General features: G+C 41.1%; 1 protein-coding gene across 5 annotated transcripts in view; it reads right to left on the bottom strand.

Annotated features, from left to right (window-relative positions):
• Nucleotides 1–13,312, bottom strand: part of NBAS (NBAS subunit of NRZ tethering complex) — a 341,753-nt gene that overhangs the window by 57,621 nt on the left and 270,820 nt on the right. For all 5 annotated transcript variants that reach the window (XM_059942180.1, XM_059942182.1, XM_059942181.1 and 2 more), the window contains 3 exons: nucleotides 9,059–9,277; nucleotides 5,368–5,570; nucleotides 3,169–3,258 (listed from right to left, as the gene is read on the bottom strand). In XM_059942180.1, the coding sequence (XP_059798163.1) occupies nucleotides 3,169–3,258; nucleotides 5,368–5,570; nucleotides 9,059–9,277 (512 nt within the window). The remainder of the gene's footprint in view (nucleotides 1–3,168; nucleotides 3,259–5,367; nucleotides 5,571–9,058; nucleotides 9,278–13,312) is intronic.

Genomic DNA, 13,312 nt, shown 5'->3' with positions numbered 1-13,312 from the left:
TAAGAGGGAAGAGATATGGGAACATATGTATATGTATAACTGATTCACTTTGTTATACAGCAGAAAGTAACACAACATTGTAAAGTAATTATACTCCATAAAGATATTTAAAAAAAAGGTTTTTGACACTATTTCAAATCCCTAGAAGACTTAACCCTGATATCTAGAAGCAAGAATGTGGCTAAACTTAGAAGGAAGTCTGCCTGCACAGGTACCTGCCCGGGCACTGTGGTTTCACGTCGTTCACCCTTAGCACAGGTAGAAGAGGGAAAGGGGGCTTCACGGGAGAGGCGGGAGCTGCAGTTAAAAGGTAGATGATACCTGTACCAACATAAAAAGTCAAAGCAGGACATGCTGACGAAGGCATAAACTGTCTAAAAATTAAACACAAAACTGAACTCTTGGTGGTACCCATTAATACACACACCATAATTCTGACTTTTCAGTCTCTCTGCCAGGAATATTATGGGATGGTGTATGCCTCACCTAAGAGCATATGGATGTGTGTGTGTGTGTGTGTGTGTGCGCGCGCGCACGTGTGTGTTTGTGACAGCTGACAATGTGTATGAAGAGAGATGATTTGCCGTTTAAACGGATGCCATAGTGGGCAATGGGTGTTCACGTTACAGGGCTGGGACTGAGGGAGGGTTAGGGGCACACAAGCCTGGCGTGGCCTCCTAGAGGGTTAGTCAGTCATGTCAGACCAAGTGATGAGCGAGTGACCCAAGAGCGTTCCTCTATCTTTATTTATTTGATTTTTTTAATTGAAGTATAGTTGATTTAGAATGTTGTGTTAGTTTCAGGTGTACAGCAAGGTGATTCAGTTATACATACATTCACATGTTCTTTTTCAGATTCTTTTCCATTATGATTTATCACAGGATATTGAATATAGTTCCCTGTGCTATACAGTAGGACCTTGTTGTTTACCTATTTTACATATAATAGTTTGTATCTGCCAATCCTGGAGCATTACTTGAAAAGAGTTTAAATCCCCATGTCACTCTGAAGACCCCGCTCCCCGGGAACTACCTAGAAAAGACAGAGCGACTCCCCTGTGACTCTGGTGGACACGCTCTCAGGGAGGAGAACTGAAGCCAAGGGTGTCAGGTTTAACTGGCCACATTCACAGAACACTTGCCAGGAATAAAAGTTATGACTTTGTCTGTCTTCCTCTTTTTCTTTTTTAAGCAAAAAAAAAAAAAAAAAGTTCACTTAAGTTTTATGTTGTTGTTAAGGAGCCTTTGTTATTCTGTGTCTCTGGGATGAAAAGTAAGATCTTGTTCTGATTCTCCATTCCCCAACGTCTTCCTCTTTGGAAATCGAAGCTTAAAAAAACAGTCTGTATTCAAGTGACCCAAGTTGTATTCTTCTGTATATCTGGCTGGAAATTCACTAAGAAAAACACCGCTTTCTAATTTTTTGAGATGTTCCCAGTGGGACGAGACTGAGAGACCCCACTGGAAGGGGTTTAAAGCAGTGCCCGTGAAGATCCCTCTCATCACGTGAGGCCTGGATCCAGGTCCGGGTACCTGACAGCCACTGTGCGACGGCTCACAGGGGAGCGGGGAGCGGAGAACCAACTGATGGGCTGTGACCGGAACGGCAGCCGCTCGATGGACCCTCTAGAAAGTGGCTGAGGGCTTCCCACGTAGCATCTCTGCCCACCCTGCTATCTGCTGCACCTGCCCTGTTGAAGCAGTGTCCCCAGCCTGGACTACACCTCCTCCTTCTCGCAGACTCAGACGTCACAGACCAGCTCCAGTGCCGCCCCGTGTGGATCCTGCCTTAACCTCCCCGGGCAGAATAAGCCACTCCCTCCACCTTGCTTTCTGCACAGCGCTGACCACTCTATTGCACGGTAACTGGGAGCGCAGGCAAGCTGGTCTCCCCTGTAAGACTCTGAGCTCCTCCTACCCAGAACTAACTGTTCGTGACAGAGCACGGAACATGACACACACTAAACGTGCAGAACAGTGACATTTCTTTTTAGAATAAGAAGCCCACGTTAGCCACAGCTGTGGCTTCCTTACCATTTAAAGACCCACAAGCAAAGGAGTTTAGAAAAAACGTGCAAAGTAAAAGGCACAGTAGGTCGAGGGCCCTGCTGGCCATGGTTGCCAGACCCAGCCATATGGCTTATCCTACGTTCTTTCACTCAAACCGCGGGCCCAAAGCGATGCGTAGAGACATTCTATAAAGGCATCTGAGCCCTAAATTATGACGCAGGGGCAGACCACACTCCTGGCTCTATTTCCTAGGCCTCTGACTCTGGGCAAGTCAACTCCTCTCTCCCAGACTTTCCTCATCTGACAATGGCAACCACATATGCAGGCGTCAAAAATCATAACCACTAAATCTACAAAGATCAATGGAAAGAGTTCCAACAGCAAGTAACTAAAACAGAAGAGAGAAGTGTTCATACATTTTGATCGAAATCGTGTAGAAATGTACCTGTACTTGAACAGCAACCGGAAGGCAATATGCAAATAAAGACAATATTACTGAACGGACTACGAGGGCGCTTCTCAAATACACTTCATCATCATTGTATCAAAGGAAACGGGGGTGAGGCCTTACAGCGTTGCCATGGATACCAGACATAGGAAAGATCTTCGTCCACTCTGGGAAATATATAACTGTCACTTTGCTGTTGCTGTTATTCCTACTACTACTAACAATGCACCTGAATGAAAGATTCTTTCTTAAAATGGTTTGGAGACACACACATTCTTAGACTTATAAAGCCTCTACACTCTCAGTCCTCAGACAAGACAGATTTAACATATATAAAGTTTTTTAAAAATAACATATACACTCTCGGAGTTTCCATACTTAATCAGTACACTTAACCTCCTGGAGACGTAAACCCCTGCTCTCCTAAGAAGCAGAGCAGTTTCCTCTCCCCGGCCGCCCTCAGGAGGAGGTGGGAAGAGACCACACTCTGAGACCAGCAGGGCCCAGGAGAGCAGGAGAGGGTCCTGCTGGAGCTGATGGGCTAAGAGTACAGCTGGGAAAACGCATCTCCAGAAAGCCCTCAGCTCTTCCTTCAGAACCGCCTAGAAAAGAGGCTTAGTCATGGAAGCTTCATAAACATGGACATTAAAAGTAATGCTAGGACTCTGAGGAACGCCATTCAGTGAGACCCACAAACTGCTCCAGCCTTACCCTTCGCTCACACTGGCGTGGACGGCTGCAACAACCCCTTCCAGGACGCGGAGAGGGTCCGCCGGCCCCCCGAGGTCAGCACTGCCTCCACTGCGAAGGGAGAGACAGAGAGAGGAACGGAATCAGAACAGGATGGCTCAAGCCTCAGAAACAAGTGGGGCATTTACACGCGGATGAATCCAGCTGGATCTCGGCACAGCATACACCGCCAGCTCATAGCTGTTCGTGGTATATGCAGCCCACAAGGGTACCAAATCCTATACCGTGTGCTAAGGATGTGGAGATGAAACCTCTGCCCTTAAGGAGCTCACAGTCTGATATAGGTTTGTTTTCCTACCGAGAGTAGAGGAAAAGGGAAAAAAAAGGAAAAAGAGAGAGTAAGAAAATCTACTTGCATTCTGTCATCCAAAAATTCAAAGAAATACTCAATGGGCATTAAAAATATGAGCTATTTTAAGCATTAAGTATATAATAATCTAAATTCTCCAGCTGGCCTTTTTTTCAAAACACTAATATTTACATGGTACTTACTAGGTAGCAGGCACTGCTAAGTGCTTCACATACATCCTGACATTTAATAATCCCAACAGCCCATGAGACAGGCCCTATTATGCCCATTCTACAAATGCATATGTCTGGAACTCTACTGAATTCTGAAAATGTAACAGAGGAAAGAGAAGTTTTAGATGAGTTTTTGAATAGTTTAAGTTATATGATTTAAACCAACTGCTGGATTCAGTATGTTCATCCCTTTGTCATTTTATGCCTACTAAATTTCACTAACTTTCTAAAAGGTAAATGTTATGGACATAGTCAATAGCGATTTGTTTTCCTTTGAAAAAGAGGCAGGTGAACTGAAGTTCCCCTTCCTCCCACTACTGAAAGATTTAATTCATTTTTATTGAATGTCTTCTGTGCACTAAGTCTAACATTTATTAGATCAGAACAAAATCTTCAGTAGTAGAACTGGGCACAGGGAAAGAGAAAGGAGTATAATTTATGTCAGAATTTTATAAATGTAAAAATATATCATATTTTAATTATAGGAAAACGTACAATTTTTGAAAAATAAACTAAATTATATTCAGTAATTTTTCAAATTTTTGTTTTGTGAGCTTCATCTAAGCCTTGATTTAAGAAATAATAAAAGATAACTGAATCAAAAAGGTACAAAACATGGCAAACAATTATCTGTCATCGTTTGAAAGAGGAAAGTGGCTCTTATAATCACCACCACCACCAAAACATAATAAGCTCGTAATAGAATAAAGCTTTATTCATTTCACATTTGCGATTTCTAAAAAGTGTTACACTATTTTATTTCTCTCCCTGTATATAAAATTACCAGATACCTCAGAGCACTAAGGTGAAAACCAGATGAAGCTGGGTAATTAAACTGATGAAGACTCATTTGATTTCAGTTCAGCTGCTGAGAATTGACACGCATTTAATCAAAAAGTTCCTCAAGAGCAACACAGAATTACAAAGAATGCTTAAAAGAAGAATAATTTAAACACAACTAAATCTTTTAGGCTAATTGCATTATTCACAGAAAGCACTTGATGCCTCATTATTTTCTTAGCTCAACTTTCCCTCTTTCCTAATCCCCTTGGATGTATTCCTACAAAGATACCAGCCTATTGACAGAAAGCTAGAATTTCTCAATTGTCAGTTTTATGCCATTAATTGCAGGTAAATAATGTCCTAAGATACTTAACACATGTCCAACTTCTTCAGCATATGATTAACCTTGCCTTGTGTACTTCAAAAGAAACTTCTGGGAACTGGTTTCCCACTGCTACTAAGAAGGGGAATTAGAAGAGACAAGCTCTGAAAATCCGCACTGAAGTCACATGACAGTCTGACACTTAGCAACCTGCTTCACATGCCATTTTGGCCTTTCCCTTATTTCAAGAATTATCTGGGTGGGGGAGAGGGTCTACCCAGAAGTTAGCTAGCTTCTTGACATGTTACACACAGGACCAATGAACATTTCCATGGTTCTCCATTCACAAGATATTTTAAGACATGAGACTGAGAAGTCTAATCATAATCTCTCACTTTTTATAAAGTACATCATACTTTATAAAATGCTCCTACATACATGATGATATTTTACCTTTCTAACAACCGTGAAACAAGCACATTACTGGCAAAATATCAGCTCAGGTTTTCCTCAATGACTATTTTATATCTTACCTCAACGCAGAGATGATTTTCGTTATTGCACTGTGTACTATATCCTTAGGTGAGATGTCAAGAGGGCCAATGGCCACCTCTAGCAGCTGTTGAATCATTCTTAGAGGCTGACCGTCTAAACACATGGCCACGGCTTGATCCTGAACTTTCCCTTTTTCTGACCGAGACAGATCATAGAGGTAACTATATTTCTGCAGCGTTTCCTGAAAACGTATGGAATTCAACATGTAAATATCAACTAGGAATTACATGTCTACATGGACAGAGCGAAATATACTTAGAAGCTCTCAAACCAAATACACTATGACCACAAACACCACATGGAGGAATACGTAGGGGTTGTTAAGAGCTTGGTCTCCAGGGCCACCCAGGCTTGAGTGCAATCCTTGCTTTAATGAGTAAGCCATTGTGATCTCAAATTTCCAGTATCTATAAAACGAGGATGAGGACAATCACTTCTTATGAATAGAGGATGTCATAAACATTCAATAATATAAAAATCAGTCCTTTAGCACAATGTTAGGCACAAAGTAATGCTCATTAAGGGCAAATTTCTCTATTATTTTTATTCTGCTATAACCACATAACAGTTATAATCTATTAAGCATCAACTATGTCAACCCAGGTATTGTACATATGTCATCTAATTTAATGTTTATCATTATCCCACAAGGAGTTTTTTAATTAGCTCCACTTTACCAAAAGGGAAATAGAAGACCAAAGATGTGAAGTAACGTGTCCAAAGTCACACAGCCAGCCATTAATGGATCTTAGGATTAGAATCCGAGATTCTACTTTCCCCACTGCACTCTCCCACTCCACACTGCCTGCCCCTCTTTGATAATACTGTACAAACTAACATGACAACAAATAATTTAAGAAATAGGACACCAGCTACCACTGTTCAGCATACCAAATACGGCCACTTGATGTAACACTTTCCAACTTTCACAAGTAATTCTCAGTATAACTGCTTTGTCTTTCAAAACAACCATGTGGAAATCTAAACATTAACTGGACATTTGATGATATTGAAGAATTACTATTACCTTTTTTACTGGTAATGCTGTAGTGGTTAAGTTTAAACGTATCTTTTAGAAATAGATATGGAAGGACTTGTGGATAAAATGAAAAGATGACTGGATTTTTCTTTAAAATGATCCACAGGAGCGTAGTAAGGGTAGGTAGGGGTAGGTGTGAAATAAGATTGGTCACATTTTGATAATTGTGGAAGCTGGGAGTTGGGCACATGAGATTTCATTTTACTATTCTCCCCATTGTTTTTTAAACTTTCTATTAAAAAAAAAAAAAAAAAGTCTGTGAGTTAGGCAGGGCAATTACTAGTATCCCTACTGAGACAAGAGGAAATTGAGGCCCCAATGGCCTGTAATTGAAATTGCACTAACCTTCTTGAGTATGTAAGATGTTCTTTCACGCAGTATATATAAAGAGGTTAAAATCAAGGCCTGAACTTAAAAGGGACAAATATATGAGGTTGAAGTTATTTCCAGCGTTTGCTCTGAAAGGTGCCTTAACAAAATCATATAATGTTCAATTTAGGAATCAGAAGAGGCTCCTATTACGGACCATCCACGGTCTAACATTTGCAAGTAGCTATTTGGTACCTTTAAATCCAGCTGAAGCAAATGACTGATTTTGTTAATAACCCCCTTGGCCCCATATACACTACTCTAGCCACTGAAAGACAATACTTATTCCAAGGAGAGTAATGACAATTCTCCAGATATGAATATAGAATACTTGATTAGAAAAATGAATACGTATTTTAAAAGTTTTATACTAGCAAGTATAAATCACTTTTACCTGAAGATCCAAATTTTACCCTAGTTCTTATAATTATTGATTATAGAAATGTAAATATCAACAGGATAAAATCAAGATTGGTAAAGCCAATCTGCTCCCTGCAAAGGCTTCTATATTGCTCATACCATTATTTAATATTATTCATCAGATAGCCTAACAGGCGCTGTAAAGTACAGAATGAAATAAAAGTGCTATCAGACTTCTGAATTCTTCCCATTATCTTTTGCATAAGGGGCTTACATTTCTGTGTCTCATACATATTTTGAAGTCTTCCATTTGTTCATTATCTGGACTCCTCTCCACTGACTGATCTTTCTGGTCAGGAATATTTTTTACAAGCCAAGAATACAATTCAATAAACTTGTAAGGTTTAAGAAAAATAAAAGAGGAGGTTAGTGGCCACTTATAGGTTCATTCACCACAGCATTAAAGGGCAAATGGAATTTTTTCTTATATACCTAAACACTGTTTTCATCTAGATGAAAATCATTTACTTACTGATTTGTCAACTTTTAAGTTATGGAAAAGAATATTAAAATTTCCATGACTGTGACAATACAGAAGAAAAGCTCCAAAGGCTACAGAGGGTTTCCTCATTAGTCCCAACACCCTGGTCCCCAAACCTCACCATGGCAGGGGCTCCTGAGTCTCATGGGGTGCTTTCTGAGACACCATGAGGGTCTCAGCAAGAAACCAACTAGGAACAACTTTATTAGCCAAAAAAGTCGTATCAATATTGACGTTATACTGGAAAATGCAACATAAAAACAGGATGAGTACATATAATTTTTTTAAAAAAAACTGTTGAAGCAGGTATGGATGGCTATTTCTGAATTCTTCTGAAGATTAGGGGGAAAAAATATATCATTATTCAATTGGACAGCAAAACATCTACCAGCTAGAAGTAGAGCTTGAGAACCATAGTCTTCATCATTTCTCAGCTTTAGCAACCACTTTCTCACCCCAGACACCCATCCCGGGTCCCCTTCTCCCACCCCTCTCACCTCCTCACGTCCTTCCTCCCCAAGTTATCAATTGTGTTAAGTGGCCTAAAATTCTTTTTTTTTTTTTTTAAATTTTATTTATTTATTTATGGCTGTGTTGGGTCTTCGTTTCTGTGCGAGGGCTTTCTCTAATTGCGGCAAGTGGGGGCCACTCTTCATGGCGGTGCGCGGGCCTCTCACTATCGCGGCCTCTCTTGTTGCGGAGCACAGGCTCCAGACGCGCAGGCTCAGTAGTTGTGGCTCACAGGCCTATTTGCTCCGCGGCATGTGGGATCTTCCCAGACCAGGGCTCGAACCCGTGTCCCCTGCATTGGCAGGCAGATTCTCAACCACTGCGCCACCAGGGAAGCCCTAAAATTCTTTTTAAAGAAGCGAAAACTGAATTGACAATCAAGAGATAATGAAGAGGTTAAAGGATAAAGATTTAAGACCATTATCTGCAAGATTTGGAGGGGGGCAATAAATTAGGAGTTTAAGATTAACATATACACACTACTATGTATAAAACAGATAAATAACAAGGACCTACTGTATAGCACAGGGAACTATATTCAATGTCCTGTAATAACCTATAATGGAAAAGAGTCTGAAAAAAGGATATACACACACACACACACACACGTGTGTGTGAGTGTATATATATATATTTATATCTAAGTAAAACTGAATCACTTTGCTGTACACCTGAAACTAACCCAACATTGTAAATTAACTATACCCCAATAAAAAAAATGGTTATTGAAAAAAAAATCTGCAAGACTGAAAACCTTATCAAAACTACGAATGTAGCTTTAAAGGATAAATGAAAGAATACACTGATATTATCTGAGTGAGTGAGCACACAGAAGTCTGCGTTTCATTACCTGCTCACTATTCTTCAGAGAAACGATAAAGCTGTGGTTGAGGGTTTCCAGGTGAGCCAGTGACTTCTCCAGATGATTCAAGGCATCTGCATAGGTCATCTTAGAATAACTAGCCTCCTGAATGTCTTCTTCTGAATTTCTTTTCCTTGGCTTCTCAATAAAATGTTTGACTGTCTTAATAGCCTTTCCAGTCATTTCTTTACGTGCTTCCACAGATAGCTTTAACAAACAAACAAACAAAAAGAACAGGAATTGAACAAAAGTGAGACAAATCACCCTACATTATTACACATGGCATATTTAAAAGATATTAATGTGGTAGAGAGAACAAAAGTAAAATTTTAATACATACAACTTTAGTGAATAGGACTTTTGCTATACTGGTTTTTCTTCCATGAAGAAAACAAAAATAGGGAGGTACCACTTGCACTATTAAATGAGCAAATACAGTTTTTTAAATGCTAATACCCCAAAGCAGGTGGTGTCATGATGAAACTAAAAGTCAAATAGATTACTGGTTACAGTGAAAAAATGAGGAGTCAATTCTACAACCAGTTCTGATCATTTATTATAAGGAAATAATTCAAAAGAAGAAAACAGTATAGGAATGAAGATTTTAACTGGAATAAGAACATAAAAATACAACTTCAAAAGCAATGTAATTGTCTGATAATATGAGATATGTAACTAGCTTATGATATATTACTAGATAGAATATTATGCAGCCATAGGTAAGGAGGGTAAGGAGTAAGTTACCCTCCACTGAGTAAGAGCTGCCACATCCTCCATCCTCACTTGGCGTCTTTCTCCTTACCCTGCGTTACTTTTTCTTCACAACTGGCATGCTGTGTTTCTATTTGCTTACGGTCTGACTATCACTGCTGTCTTCCCAGAACTCAGAATGGTGGCTCATACATAACAAATTTGTTGAATGTATAAAGGAATGAACGGATGAATGACAACATTTCAAAAAGACAGAATAGCAAAAGCAGAGTTGCAGAAGCAGGAAAGCTTATGACATATGCGTAACCACTAGTGAGCACTTTAGACAGAGCAGGGGTGGAAAGGGCCAGATAGAAAAATGGTAGGCTTTGCAGGGCACATACAGTCTCTGTTACACATTCTCTTGGTTGGTTGGTTGACTGGCTAGTTCTTACAATCCTTTAAGAAGATATAAAAACCAGTCTTAAGGTATCTGAGAAAAAACTGTCATCCCTTCTCAAGCCTGCCTTTGTCTGTCCTTCCAGAATCAGCTCAGGGTTCACTCCTTTGAGATGCCATCCCTAACATCATCTCCTGCTACGTGTTCCTTTTAAAGCTTACCTGTATCAAAGAAAGCATTACACTGTGTTACAATCGGCTGGTTACTTGTACACTTCCCTGACTAAACAATGTGATCCTTCAGGGTAGAAACTGTGCTTTTTAAATCTCTGTATCCTTAGCACCTAATACAATGTCTAGCACATTGTAGACAAACAGAAAATAGCTACTAAATTACTAAACAACTCTGCTCAACATATAGGGGAGAAGTGGCATGGACATATATACACTACCAAATGTAAAATAGATAGCTAGTGGGAAGCAGCCACATAGCACAGGGAGATCAGCTCGGGGCTTTGTGACCACCTAGAGGGGTGGGACGGGGAGGGTGGGAGGGAGACGGAAGAGGGAGGAGATATGGGGATATATGTATACTTATAGCTGAGTCACTTTGTTATAAAGCAGAAACTAACACAACATGGTAAAGCAATTATACTCCAATAAAGATGTTAAAAAGAAAAAAAAGTGCAATGAAATAACATGTTCTCAACATGTCCCTAGAAACCTGTGGTCCAGAATGCACCAAAAGGCTCCAATTTACCAGGGACCGCAGTGTCCTGTTCTGGTAAGATGGCCCTACAGGACTAAAATTGCAGCATTTTAGAGAACTTGACGTGAAAACCTCAGGGCCAGATGTGCGCTCTCGGGACAACGCCAGTTGGCAGTGACCGGAAGACACGCAGGAAGAGGCACAAGGACATGAAACGGCGATGACTCTGAGTTTATTCACTGACATCCACCCAGTGAAGGCGCTCTACATCCGCCTCGGGCTGGGCGCTGGCGACACAGGCAAAGTCAGATCAGCTCCCGGCCCCTAGGGATGTTAAACTCTGGTTGGAAAGACAGAGAGATAAAAGGCATTATACGGAAGCAGGATCCTTACTTATCCAAGTGCGGGAGGGTAAACGCGACCTGCCGCAGAGAGCCTCCAAGGGGCGCTGCGTCCCAGCTGGAAGTGAGCGACGGGACGGAAGGCAGGTTTGCTGAGGGAGGCCATCTCTAAGGAGAGTCATCAGGAGCGAGCAGGCACGAAGACAGGAAAAGAAGAACTTCAAGAGGTCCCCAGGTTACAGGGGCAAGTGGGGACGCCGCGGGTAAATCAGCATGGCCGGGACGCAGCCTACAAGTAAAGGCCCGTCAGAGCCTGAGGGAGGGAGAAGTGGTGGCCCAACACAAAGGGAGGGCCTGTGTGCCGGGCGACAGGACTGCTCTCTGTCACCCTCATGCCTGGGAAGCCACGAAAGGAAGGAGCTTATGCAGAAGAGTGACACGATCAGTGCTGTCGTCGTCAGGAATGGCTTGATTCAGAATTCACCAAGACAACTTTCCTGGCGTGCAGGTACTTTAAGGCAGATAAATCTCGCAAAGCAGATACTATTCTTTCTTTTAAAAATGAATATAGTGTGACTTTGAAGATAGGGCTGATATTTAGGAAATGGCAAGTGACTTAAGAAAAGCCAGATGCTACTTACAGAGTCAGCTGGACAAATCAGGGTTTACCTACTGTTCACACTGCTAATAGCAACTATGTAAAATAACGGGAAAATCAAGAGCAAAATTATTTTACATTTTTTTTAACATCACAGTTAATTTGAGAGATTGAAAAATTTTTCTTTGACTAATAAAGGACAGATAGATACCTTTCTTTTTGGGTTCTATTTAAAACCTCACCCTACTTTTCTTTCATCTCTCCCTCCTCCTCTTCAAGCACAAACACTCCAACACTTACCATGTGCTAGGCCTGGTCTGGGCACAGGGGATACAAAGGGAAATTAAAACACAATCTCTACCTTTGAAGAACATACATCCTAATGGAAAAACCAAACACAAAAGTATTTATAAAATGTGACAGAAGTATAAACTATGTGGATGCAAGAAAAAGCATCTGTCTTAGGAAGGCAAGGAAAGAAGTCTTTAAAAAGGAGGTGGCACCTAAACCAGGACTTGAAGGATGAGCAAGGATTCCTGTGGAAGAAGCGGGTGAGGTGAATTTCAGCAGAGAGTGCGGCATGGGGACTTTAAAAAGGGAACGTTCTATGACTGTGACTCTCAACCTTCTATTGTACTCCAAAGCACCTGAGGGATAGAATACACTGCCACCAAAAACAGCGGCTCGCCACCTCGAGGAGTCTCATGAGGGTGGAACAGTGGAGGCGGGGCATCAGCTAACAGTATATTTGGGAAAAGGGGAAGCATCCCTTCTGAAAAAGATCAAAAGATGCAGGGAATTTGATGCCCTCATAGCACGCCCTCAATCCCATTGCCAAGAAAAGTTAGACACTCTTCTTCCTTCAATCTCACTCCCATGGAAAATCACAGTTCTAGGGATAAGGAAGAGCCCTTGGTGTAAGTGGAAAGTCTGTGTGTGTTCAGGCAAGAGACTGTCCTGCAGAGAAAGGACACAAAGGAGGGCTAGGGTCACCACAGGCGCCACGTTGGGAAACTTACATTTCCCTTCAGGCCAGTGGTCTTCAAACTGGGGTGTGTGTGCCCCAGTCACAAAGCCTTTTTGAAGGGTACACAGGTGCAGATAATTTTAAGGGAATCAGTTCCTGAACTTTTACCTTCTCTAAATACTCTTTCCTAAGACTGGCCTTGAGAACGTGCTGGAGGTCAGAGCGTCAGGCCTGTTCTCTTTTACCGCAGGCCTTCCTCTGCTTACACAAGAAAGACATGCCCAGCATCCTTCTTGAATCAGACTCTGACACACTGTCCTGGAGTCTGAAAAGCTCCAGAACACCAAATGAAGGGACAATTCAAGTCCTGGTGTGCGACAGGACTCCCACATCTGGATAACACATTTCTTTTTGCACGTCAGAAGGTTTTCAATTCTTTGCTTTCAAAAAAATTTATGAAAGATCTAATTGAGTTGTCAGTTGATAAATCATTACAAATGATTTTTAAATTTTTATTTATTTATTTATTTATTTATTT

This window comes from Balaenoptera ricei, chromosome 13, assembly GCF_028023285.1.
Source record: "Balaenoptera ricei isolate mBalRic1 chromosome 13, mBalRic1.hap2, whole genome shotgun sequence".
Classification (NCBI taxonomy): domain Eukaryota; kingdom Metazoa; phylum Chordata; class Mammalia; order Artiodactyla; family Balaenopteridae; genus Balaenoptera; species Balaenoptera ricei.
The sequence above is the reverse complement of the archived record's forward strand: the minus strand, read 5'-3'. Positions and strand labels throughout refer to the sequence as shown.